This window comes from Ailuropoda melanoleuca, chromosome 1 (assembly GCF_002007445.2).
Source record: "Ailuropoda melanoleuca isolate Jingjing chromosome 1, ASM200744v2, whole genome shotgun sequence".
NCBI classification, from domain to species: Eukaryota; Metazoa; Chordata; class Mammalia; order Carnivora; family Ursidae; genus Ailuropoda; species Ailuropoda melanoleuca.
In genome coordinates, this window is record NC_048218.1 from 161,186,596 (window position 1) to 161,212,500 (window position 25,905).

The 25,905-nt window shown below is 38.3% G+C and overlaps 1 protein-coding gene across 3 annotated transcripts; it reads left to right on the forward strand.

Moving 5' to 3' along the window:
- Positions 1 to 25,186, forward strand: NUP42 (nucleoporin 42). Of its 3 annotated transcripts, none has more exons than XM_002921328.4 (7): positions 1 to 210; positions 2,818 to 3,046; positions 4,582 to 4,676; positions 9,964 to 10,040; positions 10,788 to 10,874; positions 13,505 to 13,589; positions 21,352 to 25,186. In XM_002921328.4, exons 1-7 carry the CDS (start codon positions 99 to 101, stop codon positions 21,927 to 21,929), a joined length of 1,263 nt encoding a protein of 420 aa, XP_002921374.1. In that variant the 5' UTR covers positions 1 to 98; the 3' UTR covers positions 21,930 to 25,186. The 3 variants fall into 3 exon arrangements, with proteins under 3 accessions (XP_002921374.1, XP_034525063.1, XP_034525061.1); XM_034669170.1 differs by lacking the exon at positions 1 to 210 and adding an exon at positions 258 to 497; XM_034669172.1 differs by lacking the exons at positions 1 to 210; positions 4,582 to 4,676 and adding an exon at positions 255 to 497.
- The last annotated feature ends 719 nt before the right edge of the window (positions 25,187 to 25,905 follow it).

The window sequence follows — 25,905 nt, forward strand, 5'->3', positions numbered from 1 at the left end:
GATGACGTCACGGTAACAGGGAGGGACCTTCGGTTGCTTTGGGTTCTCCGCCGCTGAGGGTGCTGACTGAAGACCGTTCCGTGGGCGACGCTGTCGCAATGACCATTTGTCAGTTCTTCCTTCAAGGCCGGTGCCGCTTTGGAGACCGGTGCTGGAACGAACATCCCGGCGCCGCGGGTGCGGGCGGAGGACGGCAGCAACAGCCCTCAGGTGACGTTCTCCTCTATCCTGCGCGGCTGGTGGAGCAGGGGAAGGCCTGGCGCCAGCGCCGTCGGGCTGAGAACCGGTGTCCGACTTAGGGCCTGCCGCTAGGCGCAGCGCGGCCGCGCACCAGTCAAGTGACGCTGACGTGCCCGCGTCGTCCCCTTTTCGGCCCCGCCCACCGAGCCCGGCTCAGGTTCTCTCCGCTGCTCTTCTCGGCTGTGTAGGGATTCGGCTGATTGTTGCTGAGGGCATGAAGACAGGGTACTAATCGAAACAACGAGTTTAGGTCGGAAGTACGTGTCAAAACTACCTTGTCTGTGGGTGGTAATGGTCCGGAGAATTGGTGTAGGTCGACCCAGACGCCTCCTTGCCTTCTGGGTACTGGTTTTTTTTCCCCTTGACACCCTAAATATAATTTTTACTAAACTTTTTTCAAGAGGCTAGCAGCTGGGGTCAAAGCCTGGATTCTTAACGCTAGTTGGGGAAGTCGCAAACTCCTTTGAAAAATCTAATAATAGCTGCAAAGCTATACGGTATGCTGTAACAGTGGAGGTAAAACTGGAAGGGTGGGTTGCCTAGTTAAGAACTCTGAGCTATGAGGGAAGGGGGTGTGGAGGACCGCGTTGACCTACTTCCTGGGTCTAAGTCATTGTCAAAGTTTTTGGAATATTTAAGCCACTTGCGGACGATGTGAAAGGACTGTGTCCAAGGAGAGGAGGGATCAGAAATGAAACCACGCAACACAAGGTTTTAAAGGTCAGATGAATAGTTAGGTTTTTATTTTCTTAGGATTGAAACGTAGTACTTAAAGTATCACGAAGTGGGGCACCTGGGTGGCTCAGTTGGTTAGGCGTCTGCCTTCGGCTCAGGTCGTGGTCTTTGAGTCATGGTCTTGGGGTCCTGGGATCGAGGCGGCGTCAGGCTCCCTGCTCGTCAGGGAGCCTGCTTCTCCCTCTCACACTCCCTCTGCTTGTGCGTGCTCGCCCTCTCTCGCTCTCTCTCTCTGTCAAATGAATAAATAAAATCTTAAAAAAAAAAAAAAGTATCACAAGATGCTGACCCCCTCCCTTCCCCTTCCTTCCCTACCCTCTTTTAGGACTGTTCGTCTGACCCTTAATCTACGTTGCGTTGTGGTTTCACGTCTGATCCCTCTTCTTGAAGACAGCCCTTTTGCATCACCCACAATTAGTCTTGTGAAATATTCCAAACCAAAAATTAGGACTGTGGGTCTGATAATTGTGACTGTATTTCCTGGAAAAGTGTTACTTAATATTTGACATTCTGTGGATATTCACTCTAGATGTAGTAATTAGAAAATATTGAATGGGTTGATGGATGAAGAAAGTATAAATAAAACTCATCAAGTAAACAGTATTTATCTCCCAGAAATGAATGCTTCTATAATTAATAAGTGAAGGCCAAAAGCTATATACAAAGGAAAAAATGAACTACTTCAGTGTGTCATCCCCCAAAGGATTTGGAACTTCAGAAAAATAAAATATCATTAACCCTTAAATGAGGGATCTGGCCCAGCAATCTGTTCTTTTTTCTCTTGGGTTTTATTAAGTAGTTTTAGAGTTGGGAGATGAATTTTCATGAATGAATATATCTCCCATTGTTCTAGTTTTTAATATATTTAATGGCATATCTCTTAATTCAGTCAGGAACAAGGCAAATTATCCTGGCCCCAACTAGGAAGTGATGAGTAAATGAGGTAGTTTAAGTAATAAGATTTTTTATTTATTTATTTTCAATGTATTTAAGATGTTTTTTAATTTATTTGACAGCACGAGTAGGGGGAGTGGTGGGCAGAGGAAGAGGGAAGAGGGAGCCTGATGAAGGGCTTGTTGCGGGACTCAATCCCAGGACCTTGGGATCATGACCTGAGCCAAAGGCAGATGCTTAACCAACTGAGCCACCTAGGCACCCCAAGATGTTTTACAGAGACGGGAAGAGAGTCTTATTGTCTGAGATGGGAAGAGAGTCTTATTGTCTCATTGTGATAATTATGAAATAATAGAATTTGCTAATAGAACTGAATGCATTTTATTCACATGTAAATTATAATCACCCTGTGGAAGATAGGTGGGTAGCTGGTGTTTTCCCAGAGGGAAGAGTAAGTCAAATAGATTTAAGCATCTTTTCAAAGACGGAGGGTAGAATCTAATTTTTTATATTCAACAAACTCTTTAATGCATTGTCCATTTTTCAGACTTGACTACCGTATAGGCCCCAGTAGGAGAGCAAAGAATGGTAAAAGACAGCTTTTTATCCTGAAGGACTTATGATTTAAGATACATCCTAAATCTACTATCAAGCAATTGTTTACTTAATAAGCTTATATCAGCTGAACTTACTAATATATCATTATTATTTTATGGATTTGCAGTCCTCTCAGTCTTGTTAAACAAAAAATGCCATTAGACCATTACATGATTTGTCAGTTACAAGTAACTAAGTCAAAAATGAAGAGTTTTGTGATTTAAAATGAGTGGAAATGTGATACTTGTTGAATCTTTGCATAATGTCTGCACATAGTAAGATAATATAATGAAATTTTTAGACATTTAAAAGAAGAATTTCCCATAAAATTGTTTTATTGTTTATTTTCAGGTAGTAACAGACGTGGATGGAATACCACCAGCCAAAGATCTTCCAGTGTTATCCAGCCATCCAGTTTCTCCAAGTCAACACCATGGGGGGGCAGCAGAGATCAAGAAAAGCCATCTTTCGTTTCCTTCGATTCTGGAGCTTCAACTAGCAGGAACAGAGGATTTGGATTGTCCCAGAACCCATTTGCTTCACCCAGCTCTGATGGGCAGAAAGATGAAAAGAAACTTCTGTAAGTGGAAGCCTTCAGAGAAATTACTACTGATTTGCTAAATTTTTTCAAAAGTACCTACGGTATTTTCTTTAAAAAAGAAGTAATACATTATTAAAAAATCAGAATAAGCAGAAGAAGAAAAAGCACCCATGATCCTATCACTCAGAGATAACCACTATTTTGCATATGTCATAGTATATTTTATTTCACTTAAAACTATGTCACCTTTCCATACCAGCACAGTGACTTCTCAGGGCTAATTATGCTTTTTCCATTTTTCTATTGATAATACCATATTGTGAATATCTTTCTAAGGTAGTTCTGCTTAAGTTTGTTGTAAATTATTAGTTCTTTACAAAGTATGAGGTAATTTAAAGCAATTTTTACTCTTGATGGTCACTTACAGCATCTGGTATTTTTCTTTCTGAAACTTTTACTTCAGCTGCTCCATTGAAACTGGTTTCATTTGATTTCCTTCATTACTGTGGAGTAGAGTCCCTATTATTTCCTGAGCACGGTAGACACGGTAGAATGTATGACTCTTGCCAAAATAGTCCCTGGCTCTCCGTAACTGTTGCCTCAGCTCCCAGGACAGAACTTAAATATAGTCGTTACTCTTTTATTTCCCATAATAAATTAGAATGAGTGGTAAACATTTTGAGCCATGTATCATATACAATTGGTTTTTTTTTTAAAGTAAAAAAGCAAACAAAGCCTTCCTTCCTGTATTTGATGTTGTAAAAATCCTGAATTTAATACAGTATCTCTTTGGTAGCTACCCTTTTATTAATTGTAACGTTCTGGATGGGGGAGGGAAACATTTAATTTAGAGTCAAATCTGTCCACAGCTTTGCCAATAAATTAACTATATGGGCATGGGTCTGTTTTCCCCTTTTGCAAAATATGAGAATTAGACAAAATGATCTCTAAAGTCCTACCCACTTTAAAAATTTTATGGTTCTATATTACTTAACATGGTGCTTTCTGTCTTGTTCCAGTTAAATGATCATTGATGTTTATGATAATGAACAAAGAAAAATTGAAGTTAGTATTATATATTTTATTTTAGTTCTTTAAAATATGTATAGTTTGATAGTTCTCACTTACTAAATGTATTGGTTAATGGCTCAGTTTACTGAAAAACTGAAGCTGTGAACTTCTTTGATATAATATTTAAAATCATGAAATATAGTTCTTAGTCCATAAATTGTGCTTTAAAGAATACTCTTCAGAAAATACAATGGGAAAAATCTAGGGGCACCTGGTGGCTCAGTCGGTTAAGCATCCAACTCTTGATTTCAGCTCAGGTTGTAATCTCAGGGTCCTGAGCTTAAGCCCTGTGTTGGGCTCCACCCTCAGTGAGGAGTCTGCTGCTCCCTCTGCCCCCCCCTTTGCATGTGTGCCCTCTCTCTAAAAATAAATAAAATCTTTAAAAAAAAAGAAAAAATCTGAAATTATATATTTACTACAATTTAAAATTTTAATCATTGAAAATTATAAACAATAAATTTTAAGCAGATGAAAAAGATCCTTTGCTCTTTTTTTTCCCCCAGGGAAGGAATTATAAAAGATATGGAAATTTGGGAATCATCAGGGCAGTGGATGTTTTCTGTTTATTCGCCAATGAAAAAGAAACCTAATATTTCAGGTAATTGAGAAATTGTATGTTTTTATATACATTTTACAACTCTTATTTTCTAAAACCAAGATCATGCCAAGTAAACTAACCACAAACTTAGCTACAGTTAGGAAGGTTTGGACATTGTTTAAAGTAGAGATAGATATTAGAAGATACAGTTTTGTTTTGTTTTGTTTTTAGAAGATACAGTTCTTTTAAGATACGTAGTTCTCACGAGAAGATACTGAATCAGTACCCACCACAATTTTAATTCTGTAAGCCCCCAAAGAGTCTCTGCTTTCTTGCTTCCCTATAGGTGCAACTTCAGAACCTCTTAGCTGCCTGCAATGAATAGAAGACTCACATCCTACTTGCCATTAAGGCCTTGGCTGCCTATTCTGTTCTCCCTTTCCTCCCTATATTTCTTTCTAAAGATAGTTATTTTTCGTAAAGCATGTTGAGACCTATCCTAGAGATAATATGTGAAGGTAAAGAGCTTTAGATGGGCTATAGGATAGCAAAAACACCCTTTTTCCTCCTGTTTTCTTTGGTCCATAGTCCCTAAGCCCCTTCTGAGTGGAAACCTAGAGCACCACACTTCTTTTTTTTTTAAGATTTTATTTATTTATTTGACAGAGAGAGACAGCCAGCGAGAGAGGGAACACAAGCAGGGGGAGTGGGAGAAGAAGAAGCAGGCTCCTAGCAGAGCAGGGAGCCCCATGTGGGGCTCGATCCTAGGACTCTGGGATCACGCCCTGAGCTGAAGGCAGACACTTAACGACTGAGCTACCCAGGTGCCCCAACACCACACTTTTCTAATCCCACTTTGGGTGGTCCAGGGCCTCTGCCCCATTGAGTAAACAGCAAGTACCTAGCAGATAAGAGCCCCTGCAGTCCCTCAGAACTCTGGAATCCCTGCTCTGTCTCAGCTCTACCTGCTCATTCCCTGTGAGCATTGGTGTCACACCAGTCTTTAGTTATTTATTCACTCAGTCGTTCACTTACAGAATTTCTTTTGTGCCAGGCCCTATTCTAAGCTGTGATGAGCAAGGCAGACAAGGTCCTTCCCTTACAGAGCTTATGTTCTTGAGGCAGGGAGACAATAAGTAATACAAATAAATAAGATAATTTCAGTAGTGTTTTTTTTTAAGATTTATTTATTTATTCCAGAGAGAGAGAGAGACAGAGTGCACGAGGGGGGAGGGGGAGGGCGGGGCAGACTCCCTGCTGAGCCAGGAACCCAGCACAGGGCTCGATCCCACAACCCGTGAGATCAAGACCTGAGCTGAAACCAAGAATTGGACACTTAACCACCTGAACCACCCAGGCTCCCCTAAAAAATAATATTTTTAGTATCTGAATATTCCATTTAATATTTGAGACATAATTATATTAAAAAAGTATTTGTTGTAGGGGCGCCTGAGTGGCTCAGTCGTTGAGCGTCTGCCTTCGGCTCAGGGTGTGATCCCGGTGTTATGGGATCGAGCCCCACGTCAGGCTCCTCCGCTGGGAGCCTGCTTCTTCCTCTCCCACTCCCCCTGCTTGTGTTCCCTCTCTCTCTGGCTGTCTCTCTCTGTCAAATAAATAAATAAATCTTAAAAAAAAAAAAAAAGTATTTGTTGTATATCTGAAATTCAAATTTAACTGGGCATCCTGTATTATTATTTGCTAAACTTGGCAACCCTATTCCTGAGACCCTTTTAAAGGCTCAAAATTCAATTTTCTTAATAGTACTAAGACATTAATTGCCATTTTCACTCTGTTGACATTTGCACTGTTGGTGCAAAAACATTGATGAGTAAAACCCCTTACATCTAAGCATGAATCAAGGCAGAGGCAACATACTATACTAGCAGACTATAGTAGTCAATGCAAAAAAAATTTTTAAGTTTTATTTATTTAAGGAATCTCTACAGCCAGAGTGGGGCTCAAATTTACAGCCCTGAATCGAGAGTCACATGCTCTTCTGATCGAGCCAGCCGGGCACCCCAATAAAAAAATTTTTATTAATTTTTCACTTAAAATTTTTGATAAAGAGGTAAAAATATTGATTTTATTAATCTTGACCCTTGAGTGCACACTTTTTTCATCTGTGTGACAAGATGGGAAGCGCACAGAAAGTGCTTCTGCCACATACTCACATGATGGTTATCTTGAGGGAAGGCACTGAAGTTATCATTTGAGTTGTGAGCTGAACTAGCCACTTTTTTCACAATTTTTACTTGAGAGAATGATAACTGGGGTCATCTAGACTTAGGTATTTGGCAACATTTTCTAAAAAAACTAATGAAGTGAACCCGTCACTTCAAAGAAAATAACTGACTGTTTATTGACAGTGACAAAATTCAAGCTTTCAAGTGAAAATTATGCATGGCTGAAAAATCCATTCCAAGTGTAAGATAAATACTGGATTTAATATCATAGTACAAAAAGTTAATTAATATGGTTTGAGTTTGCATTATAGCTAACCTTTAAGAAATTACAACCTATCAAGTTTTGGTGTAGTGTGAAAGAAGAATATTACAACAGATTGAATGTAGAAGCAGATATAATAATGCAGCAGTCTTCTATTAAAGTCAAACGTTAAAAAAATTTACAAACAGACCCTCCATCAGCAAAAAGCTGATGACTCACTGAAAGTTCAGAAGAGGGTTAACATTTTTTAGCGATAAAATATTCTTAAATTAAGGTATATATAAAAAAATTTACAAACATAAGACAATGATGCTCATCTCACTAAATTTTTATTTTTTGCTTGAAAAATAGTCTTCATTTATGTTGATGTGTAATTGGTTCCTTTTTTTTAAGATTTATATATTTGAGAGAGAGAGAGAGTACATGCAGGGGGAGTGGTAGGGGAAGAGGGGGAGAAAGAGAATCTCAAGTAGACTCCAAGCTGGGTGTGGAGCCCGACACGGCTCGATCCCACAACCCTGAGATCATGACCTGAGCCAAAATGAAGAGTTGGATGCTCAATCGACTGTTCCACCCAGGTGCCCTGGTTTCTTATTTTTATGTGAATTAATAAATATGTTCTGTACTTCTTACTTTTCATTTTAAATATGGTAAATATTGATATATATAACCTATGTAAACAAAAGGTCCTTGGGATTGTTTAATGATTTTTGAGAACATATTTGGGTCTTGAGACTAAAAAGTTGGAGAACTGCTGTCCTAATTTTTTTTTTAAGATTTTATTTACTTGAGAGAGAGGGAGAAAGAAAAAGATCACGAGCAGCGGGGAGAGGTAGAGGGAGAAGCAGACTGCCTGCTGAGCAGGGAGCCCGATGCAGGACTCAATCCCAGGACCCTAGGATCATGACCTGAGCCAAAAGTAGACACTTAACCTACTGAGCCACCAAGGCTCCCAGCTGCTGTCCTTAGACATCAATTATAATGAATTAACTTTTCCTGTGCATCTAAAATGATACTACTTTTGTCCCCTTGAGAGAATTGAGAAAATAGTCACATAATTTTCCATGTCCTGTGGTTCAGAGGATGAACAACTGGAAGGAGGAGAAAGTAACTAGAGGGACAGTATTCCTTTAGTCAGAGTGGTTATCCATTCTTAGGAGACAGTATTGAAGCTGAGTTCTAAGTGAAAAGAAGGTGTCACTTATTGGAATATTTGGGGAAAACATTCCTGGCAATAGGAATAACTAGTGCATAGGCCCTTGTAGGAATAAGATCGGCAAGTTTGAGGACTAGTGAGACGTGAACCGCTGGAGGAGAGTGAACTAGGGAAAGAGTCAGAGGACATAAGGCCGTGGAGTCAGCCAGGAGCCAAGTCATGTTGGGCCTAATTGTACTAGGTAGCCATGTGGAACTTTAAGCAGGAGAAGGACATGATCTGATTAGGAAAAACTCACTTGGACTATTGTGTGAAAAGAAATGGTGTGTAGGGAGTGGTGGGGGTGGGAAGCAAAATAGAGGCAAGGAGATGAGTTAGGAGACAAATGCTCGTGACTACCTAGGTTATAGTTATTCATAGTGGAGACATAATTGGTCAAATCCATGTTCCGTTTTAAGAGTAAGAACTGGCAGGATGCTGATTAATTAGATGTGAAGAAAGAGAAATGCAGCGGGATTCCTAGATTTTTTTGGCCTGAACAGTTAATAAAGATGGTATAAAGATAAGTTGTTAGGAGAATCCAAGGTTCTGATTTGAACGGTTAGCCTTTTCTTTATTCTGGGGTGTGGGGTCCATGGAGTTAGTGATGTCTGAGTTACAAGCTAATTCTCTGTAGAAAATATCCTGAACATCCTGAACTTTCTTAAAAGTTTTCCTAACTATAAACTTATGTCTGTTACCATAAAAAACTTGAAAAACATAGAAATATGTAAATAAAAGAAAGATCACCTGATCTCATAGAGAAAACAAATATTACATTTTAGAGTCTTTCTTTCAGAATACACACACACAACCATATTTCCTGTATACATATAAATATATAAAATTAGGATCATAGTCTAGTTTGTATTCTACTTTGTTGTTTTCAGTTTGTCTCTACTACTAAAAATACTAGAATGAACATCTTTATACATAAAACTCTTTGTTTATATGTCTAATTATTTCCTGAGGTTAAATCCTAGAAATTCTACTAAGGACAGAAGGTGTGAACATATTTAAGGCACTTGACGCTTATTGATAATTTTCCTCCCAGAAAAGTATCTTTTTCATTCCCTTAAAGGCAATTCAGGAGAATATCCATTTTACCACACCCTTAATAACAATAAATACCATCCATTTTTAATTTTTGCCATTAAGTAAAGTATTTTATCTCTATTTTTCGTTGTATTTTTAAATTCAACTTTTTTATTTCACTTATTTACTGGCTATTTGAATTTTTTTGTGAGTTGGGTGTTTATTATCTTTGCCCATATTAACTTATTTTTCTTATTGATTTGTAAGTACTATTTATACATTGACATTAGCTCTTCTATCATATATGTTGCAATCACGGTTTTCTCAGTTTACCATTTGCCTTTTAATTTTGCTTATTATAGTTTCTGGCATACAGAATATTTTTTAGACAATTTTGAATGTATATGTGGTCAACCCTTTCTTTCTGTTATTCCTTCCATTCCATTTATCTTTAGAAAGTTTCCCCCTTTGAAAATCAGATATCCAATTATATTTTATTCTAATTTTATACTTTGTTCAACATAAGAGTATAGGCTTTGAAATTTTTCCTTATGATTATGAAAGATTTCTTATGATCAACATCAGCATATTTTGTCTAGCGCTTCTAGCTTTACTATACTATTAAAAGTATTGGTATTTATTTTAAAGATTCCAATTGATTCCTCACTTCAGGTTTTACAGACATTTCACCAGAGGAGTTGAGGCTTGAATACCATAACTTCTTAACCAGCAATAACTTACAGAGTTATGTAAGTTTTTTTCCTATTCATCTACCTTGATACCAGATTAGCTGTTAATTACTGTCTTCTCTGTTTATAGTGGCTTGCTTGTATGTTGGCAAAGTGGATGAGGTCTAAATTTTTCTCAAGACAAGGCTTTTTTTATTTTCTAAATTACTTTCTTTGAAATTGGTTGGTTATCTAAAATGGTAATAATATATTTTGACTATATAACTAGGAATGTCACTATTTTTATTACAAATTTTCCAGCGATCAGTCCTAGAAGTCAGACCCTTTCATCATTTGACATTTATGGAGCGTCTCTTAGGTGCAGACACCATGATGAATGCTAGAAAAACAAAGTGAAAAAAGACAAGTCTGTTTATACGTATTAACATTCTCACGTATGTCAAAAAATAAAAATAAAAAAGCTGGGCTTGAATAAGTTTGGTGCCTAAAGGAAGTGACATAAACTGTATTTTTGTGTTGTCTACAGTCATGATCAAGCATTTCAACTAGTACACATGTTTGCCTCCCATCCAGATATAACTCTCTCTGTGCTGCCACATACTTGAGATTCTCAACTAGGTGACACAAGGAGTTGGAGAACAGGGAGGGAACTACAGCTGGAACATCTTGGGCAAATTGTGCAAGTTATGGGCCATAAAATGTTTTATAAACTTTTTGTGATTTTGGCAAATAAAGACATGAAGTTGTTGGAGAAACAAACTTAAACACTCAAAATTGACTCATTATTTTTCTGTCTTCTCTCTTCAGCTAAATTCCCTCCAGCAGTTAATAAATCAATGGAGAAGCAGAATAAATGAACTGAAGAATCTAAATACATCAACTAACATAGCCTTGGTGAGTATTAGAGAGTTTTCTATGGGAAGTATCTTATCTGTTGCTTTTTGCAGAGAATTTCACTTTGGAAAGCAAAACTAAAATTCTCTGTCAGGAATTATGATAGACACATTCTCAAGACTGTATCATCATTTAAAGTCACAGACCTGGAATTGCTTTCTCTTTGTTCCGTAGTCAGAAAAGCACAGATAACTTTGCTTTCCTAAAACTATTTTTAAGGTAGAGTTTTTTACTTTGGTGGTCTAGTTTTGAAAATACTGCATAAATTCAAATATAGAAAGTTATCAGCATTTACAAAGTAATTGCTCTGAAAAATGATCTGAATACACATTTAGACTAATGTATACTTTTGTGACTAAAAAACACCATATGTTCCCTGACTTATACAGAAATGCCTTTAGTACATATATACCCACTTGCCTCCAAAGATACATAGTCCTGACTGTAGCATATTCATTATCTCTGTCGATAAAGTTATGATGTTTTATTCCCATAAAAACTTCTTAAGAACCTTATTTTGAAATAATATTTTTATGGTTTCCCAGGTGATCTATGTTTCTACTTTCTGAAAAGGGTATGAGAGTTGTAGTTGCCTAACTTAGTAAATGACTATGTGACAGTTCCAGCACCCCAGCCGTTCCTTAAATATGTACTTCCTAAACAGTTAGACTCTTGGGTAAACTAATTTTTTTCACTGTTTAGTTGTTATGATGCCATTTAAATTTTGTAAGACTTCTTGGACATATTCTGTCCCTGAGTGAGAGGTGGCCCACCATCACCACTGCTAATGCAGAAGGGATAACTGAGTGCAAAGAACTACAGAACTTCCCTTGGGGTTAGAAGTTCCTTGCACTTTGCCAGCTTTCTAGGGGCCCCTGCATAGGTGAGGGTCTTGGACAGTCCACCCACAAGGGGCTTAGCATGTATCAGTAGTTCATTCTTTCTTTTTTTTTTTTTTTAAGATTTTATTTATTTATTTGACAGAGAGAGAGACAGCCAGTGAGAGAGGGAACACAAGCAAGGGGAGTGGGAGAGGAAGAAGCAGGCTCCCAGTGCAGCAGGGAGCCCAATGCGGGGCTCAATCCCAGGCCCCTGGGATCATGCCCTGAGCTGAAGGCAGACGCTTAATGACTGAGCCGCCCAGTAGTTCATTCTTTATGCCAAGTAGTTCATTCTTTGTTCTTTTAATCTAGGGTGGTATGTATTTAATATGTTTATCTGTTTACCTGTTAATGAATATTACACTGAGCGAGAGAAGCTAGACAAAAAAAAAAAAAGTACATACTATGTGATTTCATTTATATGAAAAACTAAATAAAACAAACTTCATCAGCGTGCCCGGGTGGCTCAATCATTTAAGCATCTGACTCCTGATTTCGGCTCAGGTCATTATCTCAGGGTGGTGAGATCAAGCCCTGCGTGGGGCTTTGCACTCAGTGCAGAGTCTGCTCAGATTCTCTCTCCCTCTTCCTCCTGCTCAGTCTCTCTCTTAAATAAATAAATTTTTAAAAATCTTTAGAAAAAAGAAAACAAACCTCATCTATAGTGATAGGCAGGAGATGAGTCATTCCCTGTATCTAGGGTTTGGGAGAGGCTTGACTGAAAAGGAACACAAGGGATCTTTTAGAGGTGATGGAGATGTTTTAAATCTTGATTGTGATGGTGGCTGTAAGTTTGTCAAAACTCATTGAAATATATATATGACAGGTTCATTTTATTGCATATAAACTATACCTCAATGAAGTTGATTTTTGTAAAATGCTATTGAGGCTTCCAAATGAGAGAAATGATATCTGTTTGCATCGATTAGAAAAAGATTATTGGAGGTAAAGAGTGAGAGAAAAGTTCCTTGAAAGGAAGATCAAAGGGGCACCTAGGTGTCTTAGTCAGTTGGGTGTCTGTCTTTGGCTCAGGTCATGATCTCAGGGTCCTGGGATCAAGCCCCACATCGGGCTCTCTGCTCTGCAGGGAGTCTGCATCTCCCTCTCCCTCTGCCCCTCACCCCCCCTCCCCGCTCATGCTTTCTCTCTCAAATAAATAAATAAATAAAATCTTAACAAAAAAAAAAAAAAGAAAGAAAGAAAGGGAGATTAAGGTTTCATTATGCAGAGATGAAAGACATTTCTAGAGTAGAAAATAGCAAGAACAGAAAGTATTCTCCGGGAATAGGAAATGTTTACTAGATTTTAACAGTAAGCTTTTAATGTAATTGTGAAATAACTTCAGTTCAAGTATTAGAGTAAGTAGATTGGGTAGCCTCTAAAGGCCCTCTACGTGAAATCTAGGTTTCTTGATAATCAAGTTATAGAAACTGAAATGTATTATTAATTTTATATTATATTCATTGAAGAAATTTTTCATTTTAATATATACATTGAAGAAATTTAGAAAATATTTTAGAAGCATAAATAAAATTAAAATCACCCATAATTCATTAGCCAGTTGCTCTTACCTCATTGAGATTGGTCCATCTTTTTCTGTGCATGTTCATATTGTGGGCATTCTTCTATGTTAAACATATTTTTAAGTGTACATTTTTAAAGTTGAATTTGGCTGTAAAGTGTGTAGAAAAGTTAATTGAGAATTATTCATCAATTACTTTATTATTTGCCTACTTTTTTTTTTTAAAGCTCTCAGATGTAAAGGATGGAGTAAATCAAGCAGCACCTGCATTTGGATTTGGCAGTACACAAGCAGTAACATTTGGATCACCAGGTAAATGATAAAGTAATGCAAGACTTCATTAATTTTAGAAACATAGGATTTTAGAGGTTTTAGATCATAAAGTCTGAAGGTGTGTTAAGTGGCATTTTATTTTATTTTTTACATTTTTATTTTTTCAAGTTTAGATTCATTTAATTAACATATAGTGTATTATTAGTTTCAGAGGTAGAGTTCAATGATTCATCAGTCTTACATAACACCCAATGCTCATTACATCATGTGCCCTTCTAACTGTCCATCACCCAGTTACCCCAACCCCCTCCCCTCCAGCAACCCTCAGTTTGTTTCCTATGATTAAGAGTCTCTTATGGTTTGTCTCTCTCTGATTTCATTGTTTTATTTTCCCTCCCCTTCCCTATCCTCCTGTTTTGTTTCTTAAATTCCACATATGAGTGAAATCATATAATTGTCTTTCTCTGATTGACTTTTTTTTTATTGACTTATTTCGCTTAGCATAATACCCTCTAGTTCCATCCATGTCATTACAAATGGCAAGATTTCATATTTTTTGATGGCTGAGTAATATTCCATTGTATATATATACCACATCTTCTTTATCCATTCATCTGTCGATGGACATCTGGGCTCTTTCATAGTTTGGCTGTTGTGGACAATGCTGCTATAAACATTGGGGTGCATGTGCCGCTTTGAATCCCTGTGTTTGTATCCTTTGAATAAATACCCAGTAGTGCAGTTGCTGCGTCATAGGATAGCTCTATTTTTAACTTTTGAGGAACCTCCATACTGTTTTCCAGAGTGGCTGCACCAACTTGCATTCCCACCAACCGTATAAGAGGGTTCTTCTTTCTCCACATCCTTGCCAACATCTATTGTTTCCTGAGTTGTTAATTTTAGCCATTCTGACTGGTGTGAGGTGGTATCTCAAGGTTTTGGTTTTATTTACCTGATGCCAAGTAATGTGGAGCATTTTTTCATGTGTCTGTTGGCCACTTGGATCTTCTTTGGAGAAATGTCTGTTCATGTCTTCTGACCATTTCTTGATTGGATTATTTGTTCTTTGGGTGTTGAATTTGGTAAGTTCTTTATAGATTTTGAATACTAGCCCTTTTTCTGATAAGACATTTGCAAATTCTTCTCCCATTCTGTCAGTTGTCTTTTGGTTTTGTCAACTGTTTCCTTTGCTGTGCAAAAGCTTTTTATCTTGATGGAGTCCCAGTAGTTTATTTTTGCCTTTGATTCCCTTGCCTTTGGAGATGTGTCTAGCAAGAAGTTTCTGCGGCTGAGGTCACAGAGGTTGTTGCTTGTGTTGTCCTCTAAAATTTTGATGGATTCCTGTCTCACATTTAGGTCTTTCATCCATTTTGAGTCTGTTTTTGTATATGGTGTAGGGAAATGGTCCAGTTTCATTCTTCTGCATGTGGCTGTCCAATTTTCCAAGACCATTTGTTGAAGAGACTTTTTTCCATTGGATATTCTTTCCTGCTTTGTCGAAGATTAGTTGACTGTAGAGTTGAGGGTTGATTTCTGGGTTTTCTATTCTGTTCCATCAATTTGTGTGTCTGTTTTTGTGCCAGTACGATACTGTCTTTATGATTACAGCTTTGTAATATGGCTTGAAGTCCGGAATTGTGATGCCACCAGCTTTTTCTTTTTCAACATTCCTTTGGTTATTCAGGGTCTTTTCTGGCTCCATACAAATTTTAGTGTTATTTGTTCCAATTCTGTGAGAAAAGTTGATGATATTTGGATAGGGATTGTATTAAATATATAGATTGCGCTAGGTAGCATAGACCTTTTAAAATATTTGTTCTTCTAGTCCATGAGCATGGAACTTTTTTCCATTTCTTTGTGTCTTCCTCTTTCTTTCATGAGTATTCCATAGTTTTCTGAGTACAGATCCTTTGCTTCTTTGGTTAGATTTATTCCTAGGTATCTCATGGTTTTTGGTGCAATTGTAAATGGGATTGACTTCCTAATTTCTCTTTTCTTCTGTCTCGTTGGTGTATAGAAAATACAACTGATTTCTGTGCATTGATTTTATATGCTGCTGAATTCCTGTATGAATTCTAGCAGTTTTGGGGTGCAGTCTTTTGGTTTTTCCACATAGAGTATCATGTCATCTGCAAAGAGTGAGAGTTTGACTTTGCCGATTCAGATGCCTTTTATTTGTTGTTGTGTTGTTGTTGTTGTTGTTGTTGTCTGATTGCTGGGACTAGGACTTCTAGTACTATGTTCAACAGTAGTGGTGATAGTGAACATCCCTGTCGTGTTCCTGACCTTAGGGGAAAAGCTTTCAGTTTTTCCCATTGAGAATGATATTCACGGTACACTTTTCATAGATGGCTTTTATGATATTGAGGTATGTTCCCTCTATCCCTATGTTGTGAAGAGTTTTAATCAAGAAAGGATGCTGTACTTTGTCAAATGCCTTTTCTGCATCTGTTGAGAAGATCATATGGTTCTTGTCCTTTCTTTTATTAATATAGCGTATCACATTGACTGATTTATGGATGTTGAACCAGCCTGGCAGCCCAGGAATAAATCCCACACAGTCATGGTGAATAGTCCTTTTAATGTACTGTTGGATCCTATTGGGTAGTGTCTTGGTAAGAATTTTTTCGTCCATGTTCATCAGGGATATTGGTCTGTAATTTCCTTTATGGTGGGGTCAGGGTAATGCTGGCCTCATACAACGAGTTTGGAAGTTTTCTTTCCATTTCTATTTTTTGAAACAGCTTCAGAAGAATAGACATTATTAGTTCTTATTTAAATGTTTGGTAGAATTCCCCTGGGAAGACATCTGGCCCTGGACTCTTGTTTGTTGGGAGATTGGGAGATTTCTGGTGACTGCTTCAATTTCTTTGCTGGTTATGGGTCTGTTCAGATTTTCTGTTTCTTCCTGTTTCAGTTTTGGTAGTTAATGTGTCTCAGGAATACATCCATTTCTTCCAGATTGCCTAATTTGTTGGCGTATAGTTGCTCATAATCTTATAGTTGTAGTTCTTCCGTGTTGGTTGTGATCTCTCGTCTTTCATTCGTGATTTTATTTATTTGGCTCCTTTCTATTTTCTTTTTTGGTAAGTCTGGCCAGGGGTTTATCGATCTTATTAATTCTTTCAAAGAACCAGCTCAGTTTCATTGATCTGTTCTGCTATTCTTTTGGTTTCTATCTTATTGATTTCTGCTCTAATCTTTATTAATTCTCTTCTCCTGCTGGGTTTAGGCTTTATTTGCTGTTCTATCTCCAATTCCTTTAAGTTTAAGGTTAAGCTGTGTATTTGAGACCTTTCTTGTTTCTTGAGAAAGGCCTGTATTGCTATATACTTTCCTCTTAGGACCACCTTTGCTGCATCCCAAAGGTTTTGAACAGTTGTGTTTTCGTTTTCATTTTTTTCCATGAATTTTTTAAATTCTTCTTTAGTTTCCTAGTTGACCCATTCATTCTTTAGTGGATGCCCTTTAGCCTCCATGTACTTGAGTTCTTTCCAACTTTCCTCTTGTGATTGAGTTCAAGTTTCAAAGCATTGTGGTCTGAAAATATGCAGGGAATGATTCCAATCTTTTGGTACCGTTGAGACCTAATTTGTGACCCAGTATGTGATCTATTCTGGAGAGTGTTCCATGTGCACTTGAGAAGAATGTGTTTTCTGTTGCTTTAGGATGGGATGCTCTGTATATATCTGTGAAGTCCATCTGGTACAGTGTGTCATTCAAAGCCCTTGTTTTCTTGTTGATCTTCTGTTTAGATGATCTGTCCATTGCAGTGAGTGGGGTGTTAAAGTCCCCTACTATTATTGTATTATTATCAATGTGTTTCTTTGATTTTGTTATTGTTTTATATATAAACAGCTGCTCCCATGTTAGGGGCATAAATAGTTACAATTGTTAGATCTTCTTGTTGGATAGACCCTTTTATTATGATACAGTGTCCTTCCTTATCTCTTATTTCAGTCTTTGGTTTAAAATCTAATTTGTCTGATACAAGGATTGCCACCCCAGCTTTCTTTTGATGTCCATTAGCATAATAAATGGTTCTCCACCCCCTCACTTTCAGTCTGGAGGTGTCTTTGGGTCTAAAATGAATATCTTGCGGACAGCATATGGATGGGTCTTGCTTTTTTAACAAATCTGATACCCTGTCCTTTGTGGCATTTAGCCCATTTATATTCAGAGTAACTATTGAAAGATATGAATTTAGTGCCATTGTATTACCTATAAAGTCACTGTTTCTGTATACTGTCTCTATTCCTTTCTGGTCTTTGTTACTTTTGGGCTCTCTCTTCACTTACAGATCCCCTTTAATATTTCTTGCAAGGCTGGTTTAGTGATCACAAATTCTTTTAGTTTCTGTTTGTCCTGGAAGCTCTTTATCTCTCCTTCTATGCTGAATGACAGCCTTACTGGATAAAGTATTCTTGGCTGCATATTTTTCTTATTTAGCACCCTGAATATATCATGCCAGTCTAAGCCTGCCGGGTCTCTGTGGATAGGTCTGCTGCCAGTCAAGTGTTTCTACCCTCATAGGTTAAGGACCTCTTGTCCTGAGTTGCTTTTAGGATTTTCTCTTTGTCTCTGAAATTTGCAAGCTTCACTATTATATGTCAAAGTGTTGACCTATTTTTATTGATATTGAGGGGGTTTTCTGTGTCTCCTGGACCTGAATGCCTGTTTTGTTCCCCACATTAGGGAAGTTCTCAGCTATGATTTGCTCAAATATGCCTTTTTCCCCCCTGCCCTTCCTCTTCTTCTGGGATCCCAGTTATTCTAATACTGTTTTGCTTTATGGTATCATTTATCTCTTGAATTCTCCCTTCATGATCCAGTAGCTGTTTATCTCTCTTTTTCTTAGCTTCTTTATTCTCCATCATTTTGTCTTCTATATCATTAATTCTCTCTTCTGCCTCATTAATTCTGTTAGGTCCTCCATTTTTTATTGCATCTTATTAATAGCCTTTTTGATTTCGACTTGATTAGATTTTAGTTCTTTGATTTCTCCAGAAAGGGATTCTCTAGTGTCTTTTATGCTTTTTTCAAGCCCAGCTAGTATCTTTATAATCGTTATTCTGAACTCTAGTTCCAACATCTTACTTACATCCATACTGATTAGGTCCCTGGCAGTCAGTACTGCCTCTTGTTCTCTTTTTTGAGGTGAGTTTTTCTGTCTTGTCATTCTGTCCATAGGAGAATAGATGAATGAGAGAACAAAATACTAAAATAGCAACAATGATGCCAGAAAAGTATACGGTAAACAAATCAGAAGAGACCCAAAACCAAAAATAAAATTAAAAAAAGAGAGGGAGAGAGAATATAATCAGACAGATGAACAGAACAGAGCAATACAAGAGATCCTGGGTATTTTGGTCTGTTTGTTAGAAAACTAGATCCCAAAATTGTAAAGAAAGAAAAACTTATGTATGTACAAAAATCAAATTAAATATAATGAAAGGATAGAATGTAATGTAAAAATGAAAATTAAAAAAGACTTAAAAGTGTTGATAAAATAAGAAATTGGTTGAAAAGGAAAAAGGAAAAAAAAAAAATTGAAAGACTGTAGGGCACCTGGGTGGCTCAGTCATTTAAGCATCTGCCTTCAGCTCAGGTCATGATCCTAGGGTCCTGGGATCGAGCCCCACATCAGGCTCCCTGCTCAGCGGGAAGCCTGCTTCTCCCTCTCCCTCTGCCTGCCCCTCCCCCTGCTTGTGCACACACACTCTCTCTCTCTCTCTTTCTCTTTCTGTCAAATAAATAAATAAAGTCTTTTAAAAAAAAATGAAAGACTGAAGAATCATGAGAAAATACCACAAATTCTATATACTATTTTCCCCAGCACTGAAATTTTGCAGTTCTCTGTGATGGGTAAACTTGGTCTTAGTTGGATGTTCTTCGTGATCTTCTGGGGGAGGGGCCCGTTGCATCGATTTTCAGATGTCTTTGTCCCGGACAGAATTGTTCTGCCCTTGCCAAGGGGCCAGGCTAAATGTAAGTCCTCCGGATTGCTCTGTGTGGCTTTTGTTCCCTGAAGGCTTTCCATGCTGCATTAGAGGATGAGAATGAAAATGGCGGCCTCCCAATCTCCAGCCCCAGAGCTAAAAGCTCAGACCCCCAACTCTTCAGTGCACCCTCAGCGAAAAGCTGTCTCCCTGGTCTCTGCCAGCACTCTGTGCTCACCCAGCCTGTGACTGAGTGTTTGTATCTCAGGCACGCAACTCTGTTTCAAGCCTCCAAACCCTGCAGACTCCTGGGGCTCACACCTGCACCACTCCTCCCTGGGGGAAGAAGCGGGGCGTCTCGCCACAGTTCTGCTTCCTGAGCCCCTGCTCAGAGAACGGTTGCCCGATTGTACCACAGTTCGCGGTTTATGGCAACACCTAGCAGAAAGCCCACTCCTGAGCTTGAAGTTTGCAGCTGGCTTCCCCACTCTGATGCTTGGGAACTCTGCCACACTCAGGTCTTCCTGTGCCCCCTGGGATCCTAAGATCACACTGTCCCACCTAGGATTCTGCCCCACTTCACCACTTGAGCTCCTTTCAGGCAGGGATATGCCTCACCTGAGCAGACTTCTAAAAGTTCGCATTTTGCACTTCCTCACCTGAGCAGACTTCTAAAAGTTCTTATTTTGCACTCCCTTGCTCTATCACTTTCGGGTAGCTGGCTTGCAGAGGCTCCCTCCCCCCGCGGTTTATCTTCTGATACATCACCTTGGATTCAGCTCTCCGCATCTCCTACCTTGCAGAAAGTGGTCACTTTTCTATTTGTAGAATTGCAGCAATTTTTTTCTTTGTTCTCCACTTGAGTTCACCAGTGTTGAGAATGATTTTTTAGCTAGCTATCTAGCTGAATTCCAGGGACCGGACAAAACTAAGGTCTCCTACTCCTCCACCATCTTCCTCCCTCTCTTTAAGTGATTTTTAAATCATCCTTGCCGATTCTACTACCTTCTATAATGGAGCTTCAAAGAATTTGTCTCATCAATCATTTGTGAAATAGGGGTCAGACTGGGCACGTTTTTTGAAAGACCCTATGGCTCAGGCTTTCAAAGTATATTTTAGGAATGGTTTTCAAAAGTTTTATAGGAATACATAGTAGCTATGGTAGCAGCACGTTGAGGACCTTCTTTTCACTGTGTATAACAGTATAGTATTGTCTCAAGTGACAATACTGTATCACCTTTTTTTTTTTACTTTAAAAGAAAAATTGTTTTAAATTAGGATACAGAGGTAAACAGTGGTTCACAGAGACAAAAAGGCAAATTAGGACTGAGGTGTTTGAACTGTCATAAAAAGTATAAAAATAAAAATGGGAACTCAGGAAAAATTTTAGCCAAAAACTAGAGATGTCAATTATTAAAGTAGGATTTCATCAGATTCATCTTAGTTGAGAGCTGGAAGGGACTTGAGAATCATTCCATTTATACAGGAGGAAACTGAGATGAAGTGACCACTCTACATTTGCTTAAAAGAATATAGCTTAGGAAAGAGTTACTTCTTTGCTAATGGATGTAGCTGATTTATTTGGGGTTGAGGCAGAAAGTGAAAGTCCACCTCCTCATGCCAGAGGTTTCTCAAAGCTGTCTCCATGAGTGAGGACAATCAAGTGAGATCAGTGCAACAGAAAGATAGGACAACAGCGTTTAGTGGGTTTGTTCTAGTTTCTTATTTTCACTTTTCCTTCCATCCAATAAGCTTCTTAACATCCAAACATGGCAGAAATAAGAAAAAAAGGAGGGGTGGTTAATATGGCTACATTTTCTGACTATAATAGGTTATTTTTTCCTTTTTCTGTTTTTTTGTAGGTTTTCCAGTGAATAACAGAAGCAGTGCTAATGCTCAGAATTTTAGTTTTAAACCAAGCTCTGGATTTGCCTCTGCCCCTTCTGGAAGTCCTTCTGTGTTCGGGAATCCTCCAGCATTCGGAGCTGCATCCTCTGCCAGTTCTGCCATCACTACTTCTGCTCCAACGTTTGGATTTGGGAAACCTGCAGTCACATCTGCTGCTTCATTTTCTTTCAAAAGTCCTGCAGCTTCTGGTTTTGGATCACCTGGATTTTCAGGATTTCCACCTTTCATGGCAGCAGGCTCTTTTGGAGCTCCAGGGGCCCCGGCCTTTGGAAGTGGCAGTTCTGTGGCTGGTTTTGGTAGTCTAGGCTCACATGCTCACACTGCTTTTTCCAAGTCATCCGGCAACACCCTTGGAAATAGTAGCATATCCACCTCTCTCCCAGTCTCAAATGGTAGCACCACAACAGATAATGATTTATTCACACCCAAGGATCAACTAACAGGAGAAGAACTGGAGCAATTTCAATCCAAGAAGTTTACTCTGGGAAAAATTCCTTTAAAGCCACCACCTACGGCACTTCTAAATATTTGAAAGGACAATTTTAAATACAGAAAAGAACATCCCTTAAAATTGTTTTGAGTGGTTTGTATAAAATTGCTTTGAGTGGTTCAAATATATATGTATATATGTACATATATACTTATAAGGAATATAAGCTTTCATTAATAACTTTAGGGGTCTTGAAATTCAATACTTTTTTCTAAGTAAGGCATAAAAATACTCAGCAAGAGTTTTTTTTTTTAACTTTAATTATGAATGGAATTGAAAAAAGCTGTCAGTGTGCACTGAATAAAGTGCTTTTCTCATTCTATATCACTTTACTCTCTTACCCTTTAAAGGTTTACCTTTAAACATTTTTTTTAGGAAGGAGATCATTTCTAAAGCCATTAGGGGGAAAAATGCTTAAATATTTAGCTTACTTACCAAATAAACATCAGTAGCATGACTATCCTTCATGTTAAAGAAAATTCTCTCAGAGAAATGACAGTTGTTAAACTTCTTTTTATTTTTCAGACCTACAAGGCATTTCTCCTCATAATTTTGTTCCCCCTTCAATTTGACTCTCTCATGGACCACCATTTGAGTTTTCTTCAACAATTTTAGACTGATTTTTATCGGGGCCTAACTTTTGTATAATTCTATTTATTCCACATATTATCCCATCAAGTTGGCAGATTGTAGGAGCAATGGAAATTGTGGTCTCATGTGAGTAACAGTGTATGTAGTGGGATCAGGATTCATCAGCTCTGGTGAGCTTCTGTTAGAATTCTCAGACATGTTTTGATCTCCCTGTTCCCTCAGATTGAAAGAGTAAAATCTTGTATATATACATACAGTTGATCCAAGAAGCCAAAGACTTGTCATGAGTTGAGGCTTATGTGTCAGAGGTCTGTTCTCCTCTCTCAAGCCTACATAATGACATAGTTTGCACTACAGAACAGTTACCTGACACAGATCTGAGATTGAGCTGATTTTTTAATGTGAAAATAGAATCTTTCCTAATAAAACATATGCACCCCAAATGATTTTAGTGTTTATGCAGAGAATTCAGTCCTCAGAGGATCCAGATTCTATGTTACTTCTTTCGAAGAACTGTATGACTCCCAGCTAACACTTCTGGAAACTGAAAATTTGGGATAGAATCTGTAGCCAAGGGGTGTATTTTTGCAACCGTCCTTAGTATAGAAAGAGTAAAAAGATTCTAAGTTCCTGCTTTGGTCTCAAGCTCTAAAGAGTTTCCAATGTTTATTCCAACTTATAGTTCACTCCTAGGATTTTCCTACATGATGGAATAAACCCTATGCTACCAGGCTTACCAGTCTCCTGTGAGTCCCAGTCAAACTTACCAGTGGCTCAGAGGCTCTAAGGATGCAAATTAAGGATGTAGTGTTTCCAAATTTGCCTGATTATAAGCATTACATGAGGTATTTGTGGGGGTTTTGGTGGGTTTTTTTTTTTTTAAGATTTTATTTATTTGACAGACAGTGAGAGAGGGAACACAAGCAGGGGGAGTGGGAGAGGAAGAAGCAGGCTTCCCGCTGAGCAGGGAACCCGATGCAGGACTCGATCCCAGGACTCAGGGATCATGACCTGAGCCGAAGGCAGATGCTTAACAACTGAGCCACCCAGGCACCCAAGGTATTTGTTAAATTACATATCCAGAATAATATAGCCACTAGGCTAGGCCTGGGGATGTGTTTTTTACCAAGTGTTTTATGAGATTCTATAAACAAGTTTGGGAAACAGGAGCCTATCTAGCTGCATTTAGGCTGCTTAGTAATATGTGATTTGGGAGTTTTGTTGTAATTGTTGAAGTCTACTTTATGTGCTTGTGCGTGTGCGCACATGCACACACACACAACATGGTGAACTTAGATCCAAGGTGGTCAAATAGTGCAGTTGTCAAAAAACACAAAGTGCTATGGGTTACCCAAAAGTGTGAGAAGCTAAAGCGAAGGATTTCACAAAGTAGAAACCAGCAGTATGCATGCATACCGTATCAGGATGCCAAGAAGGCCTGAACTCCTAGACCTAGCTAAGGGGCTGCAGGGCTTCAGAAAATCAGAAACAGCTACCAATGAGGTGGTGGCCAAGTAGACTGGGTTTTAAGACCCTGAGAGGGAGTGGAAGGGGAAAAAGCAACCACAAGAGTATGTGCCACCATCTGGATTTATTCAGTGAGGCAAGAACCAATTCTGGGAGAGCTGGTCTAACTGGAAAGCATACCCCCAAATAAGCAAAACCGCCTCCCTTAACAGCTGCTGCAACAGTTGTTTACCTAGAATGGGAGCAAATGACAGAATTGCAAACAAGGTTTTATTACAAGTAAACTGATTAAGCTAGCTTGGTTCTAACAGCTGAGAGCTGATTAGAAGAGGAGAGAGAAAACAGCTGATATTAACGCTATTTAAAAGGCATAACATGTACACAGTATTATTCCTAAGGATAAAATAATCTACTGTCCAGCAACAGGAAATCTGTTAATTATGGTAGATTCATATATTGGAATACTAGACAACTTTTCTAAATGACCTAAAAGAATAGGGAATAACTTGGAAAGGCTTTTATTCTGTAGTCAATGGGCAAAAGCCTATTATAAAATCCTAAGTACAATGTGATCCAATTTTGGGGGGAAGTGTATATTCATAGGGAAAGGAAAGCCTAAAAGTTAATAATAGCTCACATTTTTTACTGTAAAAAGGCCCCCGCATAGCATTAAATTTACCATCATAATTATTTTTAAGTGTATAGTTTAGTAGTGTTAAGTAGTGTGTACAACATTCACATTGTTGTGTAACAGGTCTCTAGAACTACAGAACACTGAAACTATTCCATTATTTGTATGAACCACATTTTCTTTATCCATCTGTTGATGGAATTTGGGTTGCTTGCACCTTTTGGCTACTGTAAATAATGCTACAGTGAAAATGGGTGTGCAAATATCTCACTGAGATCCTGCTTTGAATTCTTTTGGATATATACCTAGAAGTGGGATTGCTGAGTCAACGGCAGCTCATGTTTAGTGTGTTGAACGTATATGCCACTTTTCATAGCAGCTGCACCATTTTACATTCCTATCAACAGGGTTCCGATTTCTCCATGTTCTCCCCAACACTTATTTTCTTGTCTTGATAGTAGCCATCCTAATAGGTGTGAGGTGATACCTTGTTGATGTGATTTGCATTTCTCTTACAATTAGTGATGTTAAGCATCTTTTCAATTGCTTATTGGCCATTTGTATATTTTCCTTGGAGAACAGTCTATTAAAGTCTTTCACCTATTTTTAATTTTTTTATTGATTTATTTAGGGGCATCTGGGTGGTTCAGTCGGTTAAGCGTCTGCCTTTGGCTCAGGTCATGATCCTGGGCCCTGGGATCAAGCCCCACATTGGGCTCCCTGCTCAGCGGGGGCTCTGCTTGTCCCTCTTCCTCTGCCTCTCCCCCAGCTTGTGCGCTTGCTCTCTCTCTCGCTTAGTCTCTCTCAAATAAATAAATAAATAAATATCTTTAAAAAAAAAAAGGCAGAAGGAGAGAGAGAATCCACAGGCAGACTCCGTGCTGAGCACGGAGCCTGACACGCTCTATCAGAGCTGGGCTGTATCCCAGGACCCTGAGATCATGATCTGAGCCAAAACCAAGAGTTGACTGCTTAACAGACTAAGTCACCCAGGCACCTTCTTTGCCTATTTTTTTAATCCAGTTATTTGTTTTCTTGTTGAATTGTAGAAATTCTCTGTATAGTTTGGATATTAACCCTTTATCAGATATATGATTTGCAAATATTTTCTCTTATTTCATAGACTGCCTCTTTACTCTGTTTCCTTTGACATATAGAAGTTTTTAGGTTTGATGTAGTTCCTTTTGTCTATTTTTGTTTCTGTTGACTGTAGTTTTGGTATCATATTCAAGAAATCATTGCCAGCTTCAATGCCTTGCTTTTTTCCTGTTTTCTTCTAGGAATTGTATAGCTTTTAGGTCTTTAATCCATTTTAATTTATGTATATGG

What these genes read in the sequence shown, in the direction of transcription:
- NUP42 (XM_002921328.4), top strand. Translation starts at nt 99, where the DNA reads ATGACCATTTGTCAGTTCTTCCTTCAAGGCCGGTGCCGCTTTGGAGAC. An exon ending in AAAGATGAAAAGAAACTTCT is followed by an intron (nt 3,047 to 4,581) that starts GTAAGTGGAAGC and finishes TTTTTCCCCCAG; the next exon opens with GGAAGGAATTATAAAAGATA. An exon ending in AGTAACATTTGGATCACCAG is followed by an intron (nt 13,590 to 21,351) that starts GTAAATGATAAA and finishes GTTTTTTTGTAG; the next exon opens with GTTTTCCAGTGAATAACAGA.